General features: G+C 35.7%; 1 protein-coding gene across 2 annotated transcripts in view; it reads left to right on the top strand.

Annotated features, from left to right (window-relative positions):
- Positions 1-17,799, top strand: part of LOC150108020 (large ribosomal subunit protein mL62-like) — a 121,968-nt gene extending 104,169 nt beyond the window's left edge. For both annotated transcript variants that reach the window (XM_090390580.1, XM_090390579.1), the window contains 2 exons: positions 9,534-9,697; positions 17,202-17,799. In XM_090390580.1, coding sequence (XP_090246706.1) covers positions 9,534-9,697; positions 17,202-17,289 — 252 coding nt within the window. In that variant the 3' untranslated portion in view covers positions 17,290-17,799. The remainder of the gene's footprint in view (positions 1-9,533; positions 9,698-17,201) is intronic.
- The last annotated feature ends 2,812 nt before the right edge of the window (positions 17,800-20,611 follow it).

Below are 20,611 nucleotides of genomic sequence, written 5' to 3'. Positions count from 1 at the left end.
TCTACCCCTGCTGCCTTTCCACATTTCAAGCCTTTGATGGCTTTTTCTACTTCAAGTATGGATATGTATTCCTGACTGCATGCCTGGTCAGTGTTTTTTTACCACTGTGCTGTCATCACTGCTTGTTTCATTTAGCAGTTTTTCAAAGTAATTACTCCATACTTCAAAGATATCTTTTTCTCCCGTTTTCATGTCATCTTTATCATCTCTAACACCTTTTACAGCACTCTTTCCTCCATTCCTAAACTTCTTCAACAACCTCCAGAATATTTTGCCACCTTCTTGATATTTATTTTCTATATTCTTGCCAAACTTCTCCCATGACTTTTGTTTAGCTAGTTTTACACAGTGTTTAGCATTCTTGCATTTGTCTCTGTATTCTCTAAGAGCACAAGCTGGCTTATTTGACAGGAATTTTTGATATGCTTTCTTCTTTTCCTTCACTGCCTCTTTAACTTCCTGTGTCCACCAGGGAGTTCTGATTTTTTTATCCTTGCAGATAACCTCACCACATGCCTCTTTGGCAGAATCAATCAATGTTTTCTTCAGAGTTTGCCACTGAATCTCCAAGGTTTGATTCCTGTTCTCAAACTCTTTCATTTTTTTTTCAATAATCTTTCTGTATTTTAGTCTACAGTTCACATCTGAGAGCTGCTCAACTTTTATTCGCTTTAAAACTTTCTTACATGTTATTCTTTTCAATATGAAATTCAATTTTATCCTGCTCAAGACTAAATAGTGATCACTTCCAATTTCAAATCCTCTGTACACTCTGGTGTCCTGCACCAGGGAGAAAACATCACTATCAACAATAACATACTCAATGAGACTTTTCTTATTCCTTGCCTCTTCTCTCCATGTGAATTTATGCACATTTTTATGTTGGAACATGGTGTTAGTAATAACCAGTCGATGTCCTGAGCAGAAATCCAACAGATATTTGCCATTATTATTAGCTTTGCTCTTTTCTCCAGATTTTTCCAAAATATTTTTGTATGTCTCACAATCATTTCCTACTCTGCTATTTAGATCCCCAACAAGGACCAACTTTTCCTTTTTCATTGTGTCAGTTGCTTTTTCTAAAGCCTCAAAAAATTCCTCCACTTCTACCTTAGTAGAACCTTCTGTGGGACCATAGGCACAAATAAGTCTCATTGTCCAGTTCCCCATTCTCATATTTGCCCACATTATTCTACTTGAGACTGACTGCCATTCAAGAAGATAAGCCTCGTATTTTGTGTTGAATACTATGGCTACTCCTTCTTTTCCTTGATTGTCATTGCCTGAATATAACATTTTGTATTTATTGCTCAGAAAGATCTCACCAGTTTTGGTCTTTTTTGTTTCAGTCACACCTGTTATGTCGATCTGGTACTTATCTAATTCCTCAGCTAGTTCCATTTCTTTGCCATTCTGGCTTCTTACGTTGATAGTACTGATCTTTAACTCTGGTGATGTCGAGTTGGGGTGTGTTTTCAGATTTGTTCCAGTAGCTGACTTTTCGCTGTTCGCCCTGGTTCCCTGGCGAAAACAACGTGGGGCCTTGTTTAACCGGGCGATGCCCTAGCTGGTATGAAATTTTGTCGTGTTGTATCATCATTTTTTATTTTGGTTTAACCAATAAGAATACAATTTGGTCGGCTAAATCCCAAATTGCCAGCCCATCCTCGTTCATTCAGTATCCAAGTAGATACCCAACAGGGTGCACCACGAGAAGGTGAGGATTGGATATTAGGTCAGAAGCCCTGTTCGGGTCTTCACATTCCTTTAAAGGCTATGTGGAGGTCTCCTCTCAGTTATACAGCTTTGACCCTTAAGCACCCCACTTCTGGCATTAGTATATGGAAATTGCAACATCACTTTAGGTCCCCACCCACTTTTACTTCCTGAATTGACTATCCTATTCAGTATTTTAGCTTGAGAGACTAGATTTCACACTTGGTCATTCTCACACTCACTTGCCTAATGGGTGCCTTCACACAAACTCAGCTGCTTCCACCATAATTTCGTAAGTTTTCCAATTTGCACTTCAGCATGCTTGGTGAACTCTCTAGATAACTAACACTAAATCAATTTAGATGCAGTTCATCAGCATTGTACAAATCTTTCTTTCCATCAAACACAGACTACAGATCTACAAATCCTACATCATTCCTTCTGCACAACTTACATAAGACTCGTTTGCTAGGAGCACTCTCCTCCTCAGTTTGTCTCTATCATAACATGGTAGGAGACTTACAATCTTCACCTTCTTACTCTTCAGTTTTGCCTCTTCTAACGACTACTTTATATCATCTCTCATAGAGTACTTCTTGCCTCTCAAATCATTTGTGCCAACTAAGACAATCATTTCCATTGACTTACCTACCTTTTTTGTACCCAGATGGTGTTACTAATATTGTGAATATTTGCTCCAGGGAAACACGATTTTGTCACATTTTCATTAAGTACTCCTATTGTCTCCATATATAATTTTCTCAACTTGTTTTTCTTGTTTCTTCACTCGTTCTTTATTATTACTTTGGACCACATGCTTTCTTCTCTTTTCAGCTCTGCTAATCCCTTACCGCTTCAAAGATAGCAAGAAGTTGTCTATTGATGGTTCTCTCCATTATTTTGGAGAGGACTGAGGTGATAGAAAGATTGGGCAATAGTTTGATGGTAAGGATTTATCACCTTTCTTGGGAATAGGTTGGACATGGATTAATTTGTAGGGCACAGAGTATATGCCAGTAAGAGGCAACACAGTATTGGAGTCAATTCTGGAGCACAAATCCTCAGGACAATTGGAGGAATGCCATCAGGGCTAGGGGACTTTTTAGTATCTAATTTGGATAGGAATTTTCTGATCACATCCTGGTGATAGGTCAGGGGAAGCATTATGTGTTGGGTGTTTGGAATGGTTGGGGGATATTTACCAAAATCATATATTTAATTTGCCATCTTCACTAAATATCTTAGCCAAATAGCTAAATTTTTGTTTACTTTTTTTTTTATAGGTTCTCTGTTGAGAATGCAGTTAAAATTTTCCATGGTCCTGTCTATGAAAATGTGAAGGAACATGGAATGAAGTCTTTATATTGCTGATTTGCATGCTAAATTTGTTGCATCTATTCAATTTAGTTAAGGAATTCTGCAGTCTGGTAATGGATTTAATTAAGAGTAAACATCATCTGCATAAATAGTTGAAATTAACATTTTTGCCACTCTCCTTTATAACGAACCTTATTAATAAATAATGGTGGAGATAGTATGCATCCTTATCTTATACCTGACTTTACATCAAACCATCCTCCTGTATCTCTTTCAATTTCAAGTTCTGATTTTAAACTTAAATATGTAACGTATATTTCACTATGTAATGTCCCATATATGGATTAGCTACACATACATGTGTAGCATTTTGAACAGCTTTCTCTTGGCACCTTGTCATATGTCTTTTGCTGTTCTCCAAAACTTAAATATAGATTTTTTTACATATCCATGATTTATGAAATATTTGTTTTGAAGTGAAAATTGATCCTGACAATCCCTATTTTGTATGAGCCCAGCTTCTTATCCAGGATTCACTTCCACAATTTTTCTTAGCCTATTGTCAAATGCAAGAGCATTTGACAATAGGCTAAGAATCTTGGCAGTCAAGCACTTAGTGGGGATTTTCACATTTGCTTTCCATTGTATAAATGGGTACATACCATTAACTCTATCATCAGGAATTTTACCTTATGACTATACCTGCTTAATTTTTTTATATTGCTCCAACCCACAAAAGGTTATTTGCAAACCCATAAAACATTTGTACTGTGAGTGGACTAAGGATTTTTTTTTCTTTCTGTTTTTATCAATTTTATACATCTGGAGTAGTGTTGAAAATTTTGGAAAACTTGGCTAGAGTTTGCATTCAGAAATGGATTGGCAGAGAATCTCTACTTTGCAATGAACAGCATGGTTTTAATAACAGAAGGTCATGTTTTAGCAACTTGCTCACATTCTATAATAATGTTAGATCAGTGACTGGCTGTCAAATAGGTATCAGTAAGTTGTATATGGGGGTGTGGTATCTAGAAAGAGAAAGGTCACTCCTTAAGTGGTGTACCGCATGGGCCAGTTTTGGGTCCATTGTTGTTTAATTTAATGATATTGGGATGGGTTTAACTAGTGATATACAGCTGTTTGCAGATGATACCAAACTGGAGAAAGCAATGCAGAGTCAAGCGAATGTTATAGCCTTACAAGAGGACTTGAATAGATTGCATGATTTATCAAATATTTGTTTTGAAGTGAAAATTGATCCTGACAATCCCTATTTTGTCCCTTGGGCAAAGAGTTAGTGGAACTATCAGTTCAACATTGCAGAGTGTAAGGTTTTGAGAAGATGAGAGATGATCTAGGAGTGATGGTGGACAAGGACCTGAAAGTCAGGGGCTACATTGCATAAGTTGTGAAGACATCATATTGGATAATAGGAATGATGCAGAGGATCCTGACATGCAGAAATAGAGAAGTTATGATGCCATTGTATAAGGCTTTGTTCAGGCCTCATATGGATTATTGTGCACAGATTTGGTCACTGAGTTTTCATGGTGATGAGGACATGTTGAAAAAGGTCCAGAGAAGATTCACAAAGGTGATCAGTTGTCTTTGGAATGTGGAGTATATGGGGACAGCTTAAGAAAATGTAAGTTGCTGAGCCTCATGAAGAGGAGGAAGAGGAGATATGATTGAGACATGTAAGCTAGTTAGGGGTTGTTATCATGTAGACATGGAAGAGATTTTTCATAGATTGGGAGGGAGGGGTAGAACAAGAGGGCCATTGCTGGAAACTATATAAGGAGGGTGTGAGCAGAGGAATGTGGAGTAGGTTCTTTGCATTGAGAGTGGTTGGTGAGTAGAATGCATTGCCTGAGTGTGTCGTGAATGCAGACACATTGAATCAGTTTAAAGCACAGTTGGATGAGCATTGTGTTCAATAGTGTGTACCTCCCACAATGAGTCTCCTACTCCATCGAGGTCAGATGTTAATAATTATAATAATGATAATATGTTACCATTTAACATTACTATATCATTAAGTTAGAGAAGGGAAATGGATACATCATGATACTTTTGGATTTTACTAAGACTATTGCATAAATTGGAGAATATGAGTTCAGAATTATAAAATATTGGCATGGATAAAAGGGTGGCTGACTGACATATCAAAAAGTGGTAATGGGGAATGTGTGCAAGATTTAGGGTAACCAGTGGTGTATCATGAGGATCAGTCCTTGGTCCACTGTTATTCAATCTGTACATTAATGGCATTGGGAAGGATTTGATAGGCGACATAAAGATGTTTGCTGATGATGCAAAGATAGGCAGGGATCAGGAATGCAGCTGATATCCAGTACTTGCAGAATGGTTTGAAAAGGCTGGAATTGTGGGCATGGGAAAAAGGCTATCAGTTCAATGTTAGGCTAAATGTAAAGTCATGCACTTCGCTGAGATTAGATATCCTGTGTCATTATATTGGTGGGATTATGTTAGAAGGAACTGATCAGGCTAGGCATCTTGGAGTTTTAATACATATAAAGTTCAAGAACCATATAGCAAAGATTGCAAATACAGGTAACCCTTGTATAACGCAGTACTTATACAACGCAGTTTCAATATAACACGGTCTACAAATTGTAGTAACCCTTGTTCAATGCAGTACTTATACAATGTGGTTTCGATGAAAACACGGTCTTCAAATTGTAGTAACCTTTTATCTTTTCATATATTTTTTCAGTGCGTGACTTAAAAATCTAATTTTATATTTGTTAAATTTGCATCTGCCTATATTGCGCTGTAGGGGAAATACCCTTTAGTGCACACATATATGTCAATTGTTTACAGTATAAAGTGTTTATTGTTGAAAGTTGTCTTAGTTTTCTGCCAGGAAAGCGCATTAAAAATCATAACCGTGTTAATCCCAAGCTGAGCAATTTATTTTCTGGTGAGTTACATACAGTGTGTAATGCTTTTTTATGTAAAAAATTTATTCTTATAGTAATGGCCACTTAGAGCTCTTTTGTGATATGGTTGAAAACGAAATTAGTGAATTAATTGATGGGGAAATAGATTTAAATTAGGAGGAACTGGTACAATTAATAGATGACTTGGAACCCAATGGCAGAGAAAGTTCTGCTGAAGATTCTGATTGTGATGAATGTTAGGACGCTATTGTACGGATAATAATTTCTCAATGGAGCGCTCTGGAAAATTCACAAGCCAATTGGATATTTGTTTAGCTCCATATTATGAACTTGTTAAAGAATTCAGTTTAAAAATTGCAGAAAACTAAGACGTTATTTTATGGATAATTTCTCAATGGAGCACTCTGGAAAATTCATGAGCCAATTGGATATTTGTTTAACTCCATATTATGAATTTGTTAAAGAATTCAGTTTAAAGAAATTAGCAGAAAGATTGGACTTGGCAAGAAAGTTAGGACATTATTTTATGGATAATTTCTCAAATATGGAGTGCTCTGGAAAATTAATGAGCCAATTGGATATTTGTTTAGCTCTGTATTATGAACTTAATAAAAAATTGCAGCATAGTGGTAAGCAAGATTTTATTGCTGACTTCTTGATAACTAAACCAGCCGAAGTATGCAATGAGAATTATACAAATGATGGCCAACAAATTTCTAGTGATGACAACATCCAGCCACTCGTAAATAAAGAACATCTACAAAATGTTAGTTTTGAAGTTAGTGATGACGATTAAAATATACACTTTATTTTATTTTACCTAAAACATTTATGCATTATGGGCAATGAAGTTTACATACAATTTGTATTTTTATAAGTTTATACTGTGTATTTTATTTCATGGTTTATATGTTTTCTTAACTTACATGAATTAAATAAAAATATTTTTTGTTGGATATGTCATTGTTTATATAATAAAAAAAAAAAAAAAAATTTTGGAACATAACCCTACTTTTCCTATGTGATCTGATTCTTGCATAATGCAATTTATCTAACGTGCCATTTCTGTGGAACCTAACATCTGCATTATACGAGGATTGCCTGTACAACTCATTCTTATGAGTTGTACAGGCAAATCAAAGATAAGAATGTTATTTTGCCTCTTTACAAGGCCTTGATAAGACCTCACTTGGACTGTTTGTGTTTACATGGTGATTCTGATACAGTGGAGAGTGTTAAAAATGAAATTAGAAGTGAGGAATACTGTTTATGAAGAAAAAGTGAGAATTTGTAGAATGAAGATACTAGCAAACAGGAGAAAGGGGTAGTGATATGATTGAGACTTACAAACTTCAAAAAGGGTCATTCAGGATTTCAGTTGATGAAATTTTTTTATTTTATGGAGGGTGGGGAAAGGATAAGAGGGCATCCTTGGAAGCTGAGCATGAATTCTGTCGAGCAAGGGTAAGATCTAGATTTTTCTCTCATGGAGTGGTGTATGATTGGAATGGATGGCCATTGGATGTTGTGTGTGCAAATAGTGTGAATGAATTTAAGTATGACAGCTTGTGCATGGAGTATGTGGCCTCTCTCGATGAGTACGTGACTCTCTGTAGGTCTCTCTTAATAATAATATTTTCTTCTATATGATGTACAGGGGGTCCTCGACATGCGCCATTTCGACTTTATGGCAGTAATCCCATAAATAATTTAAAAAATAAATTTCGACTTGAAGCAGGACGACATAAAATTCAAACATCGCGGGCGAACTTGTTTGTGAGCGCAGTGGAAATATATTTCATTACACTGCTTTTGTTTGGGAGAGGTGGCATCGCTTGGGTCCCAGCATACACTCTTTGGGTACCGCATGCTTTGTTTACATCCACTCTCTCACTTTTGTGTTTGTGTTTTTTTGTGACTTTTTACCCTTCAATATGGCTCCCAAATGCCATTACATTAGAAGTGAAATTAGACATTATTAAAAGGGCAAAAAAGGGAGAAACGCCAATGAACATCGGCTGTGTGTTGAACTTAAGTCGTACCACAGTCGGGACTATTATTAAGGATAAAGTTCGCATCCTTGAACATGTGAAAGGATTGGCGCCCATGAAATTGACTGTGATTACGAAAAATCATAGTAGGCTCATGATTGAGATGGAAAGGCTTCTTTTTCTTTGGCTGGAAGACCAGCATCAACGGCGTATCACAATTAGCCTCATGTTAATTCAAGAAAAGGGTGTTTTAGGTTAGGTAAGTAACTTAAGCTATGGTAATTCCGACTTGCATCGAAAATCGCCTTACATCAGTCCATAGGAACGGATCTCCCACGTAACTCGAGGACCCCGTTGTATATGAAAAATACTGTAAAAATCTATAGTGAGTAAAAAAAAAAAAGTTAACACTTTTTTTACTTATTTATGCACTATTTAAATTAAGGGGATATTAAATCCCACATTGTTTTAAAACCGAATAAGAAACTCAAAGATAGGAATCAAAAAGTTTCATGCTGAATATAGTAACTATAAAAGTATCGGCGACTACTAGCGTAAGCTAAAGCACATAGTCCAAGTATGTAGTACAAACTAGAGCAACTCTTAGCAAAGGTATAGAAAGTTCTGATCGCTATCCTTAGTATTTTTCATAATGTAAAACCCATCTCCTAGGAGATGTACAATGTTATGCATTATGGTGGGAGGTCACTACCCAGACCAGTTTCGATCTTTATTGAGATCTCATCAGTGAATATCTAGACCAAAATAATACTAGGGTATTGCGAAAAGAACTTATATACTCTGCACGAGTTGTCAAAAAGTGCACCCATAAATTATTTAAAATAAAGAGCCAATAGGCTTCATTTCAGTGATGTAAACATTATTTAAATTAAGGGGATATTAAATCCCACATTGTTTTAAAACCGAATAAGAAACTCAAAGATCGGAATCAAAGAATTGCATGCCGAATATAGTAACTATAAAAGTATCGGTGAAAAATATTTAAATAATGTTTACATTGCCGAAACGAAGCCTATTGGCTCTTTATTTTAAATAAATTATTTATGCACTTTTCCATTTATGCACATATCAAAATAACTGGAATATAATTTGCAGATTCAAGCAGCTAGATCCATTCAGCATATTGAAACATTATTAAGTACTCTACAAAATATGTGTAAGCTTTGTTAACTGCAGAATGCAGATTTTACAAAGTTTATACAATGGTGGTTTCAATAATTATAAGAAGAAAAAAAATTCTTTGTAATATCTGCAGTCATCTTGAGTATAGAATTTGTTCAATCCTCTTTATATCTTATTTGATTCGTTTATTTATTATTAATTTTGTTTGTTTCCAAAATCTTCTGACATCCATCAGCTAGTTTCTGTTGGCTAGTTTTAAATGGTTTTCTAATTAGAAACAGTTGTTCATTACGGAGATAATTACTCTGATTAAAATTAACCATTTTAATATTGTTTATTATTCTGATATTAAGCATTCTGTAGAGTAAGATTGGTACAACTTAAGTTTGTGACATCAAAAAAATGTTTTTATTCATTAAACTTCTATTCTGTGTTTTTACAGCACAAATTAACAAAGGATGGCCATTTACTAGTGATATCAGACAAAACCAGAGTTCAGATGATAAATTTAGCTGATTGTTTAGATAAAATTCGTTGCATAATTAGAGAAGCCTTGATACCACCTCCTGAGTCTTTGCCTGTAACTAAAGAGATGATGAAGGAAAGGTAAATATTTTTTACAAAAATTATTATTTTTTCATCTTCATTTCATAGTCATCTTCATGGAGTCTGATCAAGTGACCACAGATCAGTCACTAGATAGTATATTGGACTGAAACTAATGGTAACACTAAATTTAGGAGACTTTCAAGCTAGTGAATAATCTTGCTGCAGTATATGCCTGAAAGGAGAGTAGTGGTATGCAGGAGACACTGCTGAGACCATGATTTTCACAGGAGTTGGAAGAAATTCTCTGTGTTATACAGTTATGGCTCCAGAAATCCACTCGCTGTTTGCATTCACTTATCTCAGCAGCATTGGTTCTGTAGCCAAGCATTTACAAGAGAAGAACCAGGAATGTTGCAATTAATTTCTGTTAGAAAAACAATGATGGTAACAATGTCCCATGTAGCGGTGAGTTTGAGTGTATCTGGTGTGAAGTGGAGGTTAACAGAAGGAAGTATATGGTGGGGTGTTGCTACAGACCTGTTGGCTCAGTTGCAAGGGATGAAGAAATGCATCGCAAATTTAGCCTTATGGGTACTAAATGAATGATCATTATGGGTGATTTTAATTTTCCAAACATTGATTGGATAGAAGAGAAATCTCATGATAAGAAAGAAGAGGAATTTATTGAATTGTTGCGAGACAACTTTCTCAAGCAGCATGTGAAAGAAGGAACTCGAGATCAAAGGATGTTGGATTGCTCAGAGCATCAGAAGGGGTCTCTGTTAAGAATATGGCTGTTTTACCACCAGTTGGTGGTAGTGATCATACTGTGCTTTCTGGGGAAGTACCTAATTGTATTGATTCTCCGATTAGAACAGGTCACACGTTGAACTACAAAGCTGGAAATTATGATCAACATAGGAGAATACTATCTTTGATCCCATGGTATCAGTTACTGAATGGGAAAAAATGTTAGTAATGCATGGGAATCTTTGAAAAATTGCTTAAATGAGGCAGTATCTGAATGTATCCCTAGTGTTAGAAGAATAAATAGGTTGGGAGTGAAATGGATGTCCAACCTTATTAAGCAAGAAATCCACAAGAAAAAGATGATGTGGAAAGAATATCATAAGAATAAGAGTGAGAGGAGTAACGAGTATTGTGAGGAAAACTAAATTGGATGATGAAAAGAAATTGGCCATGCAAGCTAAAGGTAACCCAAAAGAATTTTATCATTATGCCGCACGTAAAAGAAAGAATGAATGTGGAAGAATAATTTTATTGAATGTGGATGGTACTCTAATGTCGGAAGCTAATGAGATTGTTCAGTAAATGAGTGCTCTCTTTGCTAAGATATATCAACCAGGTATATGTAACATGGTGCATAGTGCTATTGCTACATTGAATAAGAGTTAGAGGTTCATAAAAATGAGGTTGAAGAACTGTTGCATAACCTGGATAAGAATTTGTATATAGGGATAGATGGAATAACTTTCAGTCCATTTGCTAAAGGAATGTTCAGCCTAATGGGCTATGCCTTTCACATGTTTGTATAACTTGAGTCTTAGCTCAGGAATGGAAGGAATGTATGATAGTTCCATTGTACAAGGATGGTGCAAACACTGATGTGTCTAACTACCGACCTATCAATAACATTGGTGTGATAGTGAAGATTTTAGAGAAGTTGGTAAGAACTCAAATACAGAAATGGGTAGAGAAACATGTTATATTCTGCAAGGAACAGAATGGGTTTACTAAAGGAAGGTCATGTTTTAGCAATTTGCTCATATTTTATATCAATGTCATGGCTGAGTTGGATAAAAGGATGGATACACTATGACAATGTTGGATTTTTCTAAGGCATTTGATAGGATACCACATGAAAGGCTGTTGCATAAACTGGAGAATATGGGACTGGAATATAAACTCTTGAATCTGTGTGTGAATGTGTATGGGTGTGAATCTGCCAGATGTAAGGTGACCAGTGGTGTACTCAGGGTTCAGTCTGTGGGCCATTATTGTTCATCATCATCATCAAATTCCTGACATGTACCCTCAAGGAGTTTACAGGATATGATAGTACTACATGAAAAATTTACATAATTACTAACTTCCTATCTACAATTTTCCTCCAAATCAGTCTATTACTTGTCAAGACTCCAATATTATGATTATCAGATCTTATATTTCTATTGTCTAAGGCACATTGTACCGTATCAATCCACCTATATCTTGGTCTTCCTCTGGGTCGTTTTCCTGCCAACCTGGCAGAGAACACTTGTTTTGCTAATCTTTCCTCGCCCATTCTGTTTAAGTGACCATACCACCTGAGATTAGCTCTGCTAACGCATTCCCTGGATGCTGACAGTATCAAGTTCTTTCCTAATATCCTCATTTTTAATATGATATTGCCATTGATACCATCTGTTCATGCCTCTAATCTTTCTCAGGACTCTCATATCTGCGGTCTCTAGTCTTTGGTCAAGTGCTTTACTTCTGACCCAGCTCTCAGATCCATAAGTTAAAACTAGTTTGAACACTGTCTTGTATACAGCTAATTTAGTGTTCCGACTAATTTCTCTCTTATTCCATATGAATTTATTCAGTTGACTTCCTACCATACCAGCTTTGTTGATTCTGTTGTCTATTTCCATATTTAATTTACCATCTTCACTAAAAATCGTGCCTAAGTAGCTGAAATGTTTTACTTGTTCCACAGGTTCCCCATTCACAATACAGTTGACATTTTCAACAATTCTACCTATTTTCATTGTCTTTGTCTTTTTAATGCTGACCTTCATACCATATCTATTACAACAGTTATTCAATTTAGTCTGGGAATCTTGTAGACTTGTAGTGGATTTATTTAGAGGTATGACCTTGTCTGCATAAAGCAAAGAGCTGACATTAACATCTCCAATTCAGATATCATGTTTAATACCACTTTCCTTCATAATGTGATCCATATAGATAATGAATAACAGAGGGGATAATGTACATCCTTGTCTCACACCAGATTTAACATTAAACCATCTTCCTGTACATCCTTCAATTCAAACTGCCATCTTACAACTCAAATACAGACTAAGTATTGCTTGATATAATGTCCCATTGACACCATATAACTGTAGCGTATTGAATAGCTTTTCTCTTGGCACCTTGTCATATACCTTTTCCAGATCGACAAAACTTAAATACAGATCTTTGTTATATTCCCATGCTTTCTCGACTATTTGTCGTAAAGTGAAAATCTGATCCTGACAGCCTCTATTTGGCCTGAATCCAGCTTGTTCTTCACCAAGCTTTTCTTCCACAATTCTTTTCGACCATTTCTCAAGTATACTTGCATAGATCTTGCCAGGAACACTGAGTAGGGAAATATCTCTGTAATTCTTGCATTCAGTTTTATTTCCCTTTTTATATATGGGCACTATTAGAGCTCTACTCCAATCATTGGGAATTCGTCCCTCTGTCCAGGCTTTTTGAACTATGCTGTGCAGATACTGTAAGACTCTTATACCACCATACTTCAGCATTTCTGGTCGAATATCATCTACTCCTGCTGCCTTTCCACATTTCAAGCCTTTAATGGCTTTTTCTACTTCAAGTATGGATATGTATTTCTTACTGTATGCCTGTTGAGTGTTTTTTACCACTGTGCTTTCATCACTGCTTGTTTCATTTAGCAGTTTTTCAAAGTAATTACTCCATACTTCAAGAATATCTTTTTCTCCTGTTTTCATGTCACCTTTATCATCTCTAACTCCTTTTACAGCACTCTTTCCTCCATTTCTGAGCTTCTTCAACAACCTCCATTAATGACATCAGGAAAGATCTAACATCAGATGTGGAATTGTTTGCTGATGATGCGAAGAGAGGCAGGGCAATCAGGAATGTTACTGATATTCAGCAGTTACAAAATGATTCGAAGGCTGGAATTCTGGGTAAACAAAAATGGCTATCAGTTTAATTTTAGTAAGTGTAAAGTTATGCACTTTGGTGATTAGAGTTCCAGTGGCATATGATATTAGCGAGGTTATGCCACAAGAAACTGAAGAGGCAAGATGATAGGAATTTAAAGTTCAAAGGTCATATAGCAAAATTTACGAATACAACTCAGAGGATAATTGCGATGTTGAAGCGAACCTTGACATGTAAGGATAAGGAAGTCATTTTGCCTGTTTATAAGGCTTTGATAAAACCACACTTGGATTATTGTGTGCAGATTTGGTCTCCCGGGTTCCAAGAGGATAAAGAAATCGTGGAAAGGATGCAAAAAAGAGTTACAAAGATTATATCTGGATTATGGGATTTAGATTATGAAGACAGATTGCAAGTATGTGGATTTCAGACTCTGGTTAACAGGTGAAAGAGGGGTGATATGATAGAGGTCTATAAACTTTTGAATTGGTGTTGCAGACTATCAACTGATGAAATTTTTCATTATATGGAAGGTGGGGAGAGAACACGGGGCCATCCATGAAAGTTACATTTATTTGTAGTCAAGAAAGGGACAAGAGCTAGGTTTTTCTCCCATAGAGCAGTGAGTGAGTATGATTATTTGCCCTTATGGGTAGTGAGTGCATCTAATATGAATGAATTTAAGGGAAGGTATGACAGCTGGTTTGGGTGATTTATAGCCTCCCTCGATGAATCCTTGGCTTCCTGGAGGTCTCAGATAATAATAATAATAATAAAAATTTTCGTGTTCGTTTTCTGTTTATAGCAAAATGCTGAAATAGTTTGCAAGCAAGCTATCAAGACATCTAAAACTGATTTTGAAAGGGCTGAATGCAGGAAACTTGCATTATGTGAAGATCGCAGTTATGCCTTCTGATGTCTTGCCACTAATATTGGCCATATTTTTTGTCCTACTCTGCTTTCACCTCTTGAGCGCTTAGATTGTTCTAGTGCATTGTCACCCCAAATGCCATTTCTTATTTCTTCTTATTTCTTACTTTTCTTCTAATTCTTGTCTTGCATAGATGACCTTGATAAATAACCATTCCAAACATACATCTCCCCTACCTTTGATCCCCTTTAATCTTTTCCACAGTTATTATCTACAGGTGTTTTTTTTTTCCCTTTCTCTTCTCTTCCAGTAGTATCTATCCTGCAGTTTGAAAATTAGCCCATATTCAGTCCATTCTTGAGGACAACAAATATGTGCCATCCTTATTACCATCCAATATCACTCGAGTTCTTTCTTCAAGTAATGGCAAAAACCATTAACACTAAATTTCTATATCACCTTGATCTCTCTAAATTGATAAATGATCACCAGCATAGTTTATCTGTGATTATTAAACCATGCTGGTAATTATTTACCAATTTTTGGACAAATGTCATGGAATAGTGTGGAAATCTAAAGCTATTGCTTTTGATATTTGCTAAGGTATGTGAATGGGTTTGGCACAAATCCCTATTATTAATACTCTTCTGTAGCTGGGCTGACATCTTTTTGTCTGATTACTCTTAATGTGTATTGGTGGACAAATCTTATTCTCAAACTTAGCAAATGCCTGGTTGGCTGAGTGAGTTCTGTCTTCTCTGTTCAACTAACAGGTCATGAGTTAAAATCTCACTACAGGCATAGACTTTCGGAATATCTTTGAATGGAAGATGACTTTCATTTTCTGGTGAAAGACCACCACTATGCTTAGTGGAGATATGAAATGGCTTGAAAAGTCCCATGTTTAATCTTTAGAGTTTTTTTGGATTCTGTCAAGAAATAAATATGAAATATAATAAATAATAATAATAATTTAAAAATGAACAACAAAAAAAAAACCTTAGCCTACCTACAGTATTAATGTACTATTAGTACATTAATACATTTACAACCTTTTGTTGGTGGGAATTGCAACTAATGCTGATGTTCAAAGGCTCTGTTCTTTCACCTTCTCTCTTTCTTCTAGATATCAGTGGCCTGGAGGTGTGGAAACAGAAATGAGTTAACTAGTGAAGTATGACAGGATTTTGTATTTAGACCATTCATTATCGTCTTACTTGTATATTAATGACATTGGGGTTGATTTGGATGGTAAGAAGAGAAATAAGTGTCACTTTTGATACTGAATCCATGCAGGGATTCAGTATCTGAACCAAGTAGTTCTATAGGCAGATAGACATGAAATGCCAGTACAGTGTTACAGAGTGTCAAGTTATGAAATTTGGATTGAAGGTATTGCAGGAAGAATATTTTTATTGATGGTAATTGGCTACAAGTGAGCATTGAAGCTAATGATCTTGGGATGATTGAGGAAAAGTTTACGGACCACTTTACTTGGAGGAATCAGGATGTTATCTTCTATACAAGGCTCTGATAGTCCACATCTTGACTACTATGGTCATCTGTATTCAGAGAAGACGAGGAAAAAACAGTTGCAAATATCCAGCAGCAACAAATAACTAGGATGATATGTGTATGAATTGTGACCGTGCGGTTAGCCTAGTGGCTTTGCGCTTTGCAACCATATGCCTGGGGAAGGAGTGTCCCAGGTTCGATTCCCGTTGTAGACGTGAGGAATTTGAGGATCTTCCTCAGGCATAGCCAAGTTAGCTAGTCTTGGGCGCGGTCAGTAGGGTTTTTTCCGCCAGTTTATCTGGCAAACCGGCCCGTGAACATACGCCTCTACAGTCAAAAATATATCCTCCCCCCCAGCGGCAGACCAGGCGACAGGTCGGCTGGGAGTAGTACTAACAAGAAATCGCATCTAAGTAACACGCGGACCCTGCATAGGAAGCGGGAATAACGCATAGAAGAAGAAGATATGTCTATGAATTGTACATTGTCAGATATGGTTATCTGGATTCAGAGGAGACAGTTGAAAAGATTCTGCATTGGTAACCAAGAATATCATGTTTATCAGTTTGTGCATATGAGAACAGACCTAGGGTAAGTGATCTTCTAAGATGGACAAAAGCGAAGGGGGTATGAGAGAAACACATAAAATGATAAGGGGATTTTACAGGAAATTATCCAAGTTCTTCCTAGGAAAGTAAGTTAGGAGGCATGTCTGATCCACATTCTTCCCATGGTTACGTGGAATGGAGTACCAGGTGAATGTTGTGAGTACATATCTTCAGTGAATTGTTTCAAAGAGAGATATGATACATATTTAGACATTGCATTATCTGGAAGATACCCTTCCTCAATGAAGTCCTCAACTCCCTGTAAGAACCTGTATAATAACCATAATTAGTATAATTTATTTATGATTTTTATGACACATCAGTCTGCTTGTTAAGAATTCTAATTTAGTTCTTACCTCAGTTTACTGTAGTTATAATTAAAAGCATTAAGAAAGGATTCTTAATGTTAATATCCATAATAAGAATTTTGTTATTAATTGAATTTTGTGTTTTGATTTAGTTGTACAAATGATGAAATTTAGTAAAGTTGAGGACTGTATTTCATTATTCTAAAATATCATCAACAGCTGAAATTTTTAATTGAAACAAACATTTTCATTATGAATTGCATAGAGTAGACTCATTTGTTCATAAATAAGTTTTTTTTAATGAGTTTTATTTTATTTTATTTTTTTATTTTTTCAAGTCAGGAGAAGGTAGCTGCAGAAAGATTACGTCAGAAGCGTGGTGTATCTAAGCAGCCAGATGTTTCCATTGGTTCTGGAATAATTTAATAAATAAATGATTCTGAGCTTGATTTTTCCCAGCATATTAAAAAACCAATTTAATCAAAAAATTTATCTTCTAAATAACTTCAGATAATAAGATAATGTTCATTTCAAATTACTAAAGATATTGATAAACATTTGTTCCCCATAGTAGGATTTGAACTCACAGCCTGTTGATTAGAGAGTAGGTACACTATCTACTTGGCCAACCACGAAAGATATTAAAGTATAAGATTATGATAATTGCTCTATTTCAAATGTGATGACACATGCAAGTGATGATCAAGCAACAAACCGTTATAGTGATATCTGCTTGTATTTCTGTGTAAATATAGATTCCATATAAATTGTCATCTATGAGTTAGCAATTGAAATTGTGCATTCTTATGCTTTTATAAATGAACATGGATGCATAGATAGGCTAAAATATTTCAATAAAAATCACAGAAACAGTGATTTTTCGAACATGGGGAAGAATCTGTTACTAAATTTTAATAAAAATCTATTTACCACTGAGTTCATTGCAGTAGCTGTATTTACTTATAAATAACACTTCTACACATGCAAAGTAATTTAATTTCTCAATTTGGCACATAATATAAAAAGTTCTGAAGAACCATTTCTGTTTTATTTAACACCATGTCATTTGCTCCCTTTGATGGTGATGGCATTAATTTCATATGTACAAAAAACATTAAGAGCATTTTTCATAGCAAACCATGCAGTACAACTGAACCCTAATTATTATTTTTTAGTACATGGCCTTTTTTTAAATTTCATGTTTAGAAAATTTGATACATACACACTGCTTGGAAAGAAGTCAATGGACACTTCTGTGAACAAGGTGCTTCATGCCATGTAATGAGTCATGGTTTGTATCTGGTATAAATTGGAGGAATATGATGCTCCCAGTACAGTATAACTGTGTCTGGGTGAAATGGCTGCGAGAAAGGAACTGATGGAGTATGAAAGAGGCTTTGTGATAGGTGATATGGTGCAGGTCTATCTGTTCGTCATATTGTTGTCAGATTGGGCCATCCCAGGTCAGCAATCAGTAATACCATACTGAGATGGAAGTGCAGGGAGTTAACTGCAAGTGCTACCAACAGTGGGCAACCCACTACACTCACTGAATGTGACCGTGGGTACTACAAAGGTTAATATGTAAAAACCACCATTCATTGGCCGATGTTGGTTTTTGGTATGTGAAATATGAGGACAAATTGAAAGAATGCAAATTACATAGCCTAGAGGATAGACATGATCGAGGCGTATTAGTTGGTAAGGTGTAATTACCAGATTAACATGGATGAGATGGAGAGAAAATGCAAGAAATAAGAAAAGTCTCATTGACTATGTTATAGTTAATAGTGATGTTTTCCCACTTGTTCAGGACTGGTGTATAAAGAAAATTTGAAATAGGAGATGATCACTGTTTAGTTTTGAGCAGTATAAAATTGAATTTCATATTGAAAAGAAGAGTGTGTAAGAAAGCTTTAAAATGAATCAAAGTTAAGCAGCTTTTAGAGGTGAACTGTATATTAAAATACACAAACATTATTCAAATAAAAATGAAAGAGTTTGAAAGCAAAAAATCAAACCTTTCAGATTGATTGGCAAACCTTGAAAAAATAAAAATAAAAAATTACACTTGGTCGTCGACTTATGACCGACTTCCGTTCTGGCTGACAGGTCATAAGTCGATCTGGTCGTATGTCTGCCATATATTTATTAACAGTATTCTTTAACCTTTCTAATCTTTTTATCATCTTTATAATTTATTTTTATAATCTTTTAAATTTATAATTATGTATATTGTACATAATGTGAAAAATAATACTGTACTGTAAACACAAAAATACAATCTTAAATTAATGTAAAAATTAATAAATGAAATTTACAAAATCAATTTTTAATCTTTGCTTGTGCTGGGTTGTGGATCGTCAAGGTCATGTTCTTGGGTTGAGGTAGATGTTCTCTTGATGAGGAACATGCTGAGCTTTGTTTGAACAGTTTGTTTCTTTTTTTCTTCATATATCTCACAATAACAACGCACAGCATCTTGAATGATACATTCAACCTTTGTGAATTGTTCGACATTAGGGTCCATTGCTTCGAAACTGGCGAGAGCTTTATTCAGTTGCAAAAAAGAATCTGATAAACTCTTTGCAGTAAATTTCTTTTCTGGCTCCTCTTCTTCCTCTCTTGCTTTTTCTTCTGACACTCTCTGTATTTCCAATTCAATTAACTCTTCATCCGAAATTCTGTTATTTCACAATCTAGCAACTCCTCTACGTCTTCTATTTCACATTCTAATTTCAGATTTTTTGCAAGTTTAACTATTTTTTCTGTAATCACTTCCAGTTCCTCTCCTTTTCCAAATCCTTCAAATGTATTTGCATAACATTTTAGACACTTTTTTCCAAATTACCGACATACAATTTTTTGTTACACATTCCCATGTGGTCAAAATATTCTTGATACACTGAAGAATGTTGTACTGCTTCCAAAAGTCTCACAAAGATAAATCAGCATCAGAATCTATCGCTTCGACTTGTGCGAATGTCGTTCTGAGGTAGTGAGCCTTGAATGCTGAAATAGCACCCTGATCGATAGGTTGAATGAGAGGGGCTGTGTTAGGTGGCATAAAAACCACTCTAACATCATGTTGAAGGTCGTCCAGATGAGGAGGTTGGCCAGGGGCATTGTCCATAATCAATAAAATCTTGAAAGGGATACCTCTCTCTCTGCACAATATTCACAAGCCTGGGGAATAAAGCAGTTCATGAATGTCATCCAAGCTTTAGGGTTTGAATGGTAGTAAACGGGCAGTGTTTGCATGTTGATGTGCTTAAATGCACGAAGGTTTTCTGAACGATAAATGAGAAAAGGCTTCAGCTTAAAACCCGCAGCATTCCCACCAAGCAACAAAGTCAACCGATCCTTAAAAGCTTTGAATGCTGGCATCCGTTTTGCTTCTTGGTGTATGTACGTATGATTAGGCATGCGTTTCCATTGCAAGCCGGTTTCATCTACGTTAAATATTTGTTCTGGTAGATAACCTTCTTCTTTGATTAAAGAGTCGAAAGTATCGACAAATTTTTGGGCTTCATCTGCACTTCCTGTGACACATTATGCAAAGCAAATCTTTTTTAAAACGCTTAAACCATCCAGTACTAGCCTGAAAATCTTCTGCGTAATCGTCTCCTGCACGTGATTTTAAACTCTGAAACAGACTTCTAGCCTTCGCTTGCACGGTGCAAAGGCTCATGGGTGAATTTTTCTGTATTAAATCTTCCATCCACATAAACAACAATTTCTCCATTTT

Source organism: Typopeltis vanoorti, chromosome 3 (assembly GCF_054136105.1).
Source record: "Typopeltis vanoorti isolate ZY-2024b chromosome 3, IOZ_Tvanoo_1.0, whole genome shotgun sequence".
In the NCBI taxonomy this organism is placed as follows: domain Eukaryota; kingdom Metazoa; phylum Arthropoda; class Arachnida; order Uropygi; family Thelyphonidae; genus Typopeltis; species Typopeltis vanoorti.
Note: the sequence above shows the minus strand (reverse complement) of the source record. Positions and strands in the feature narration are given on the sequence as shown.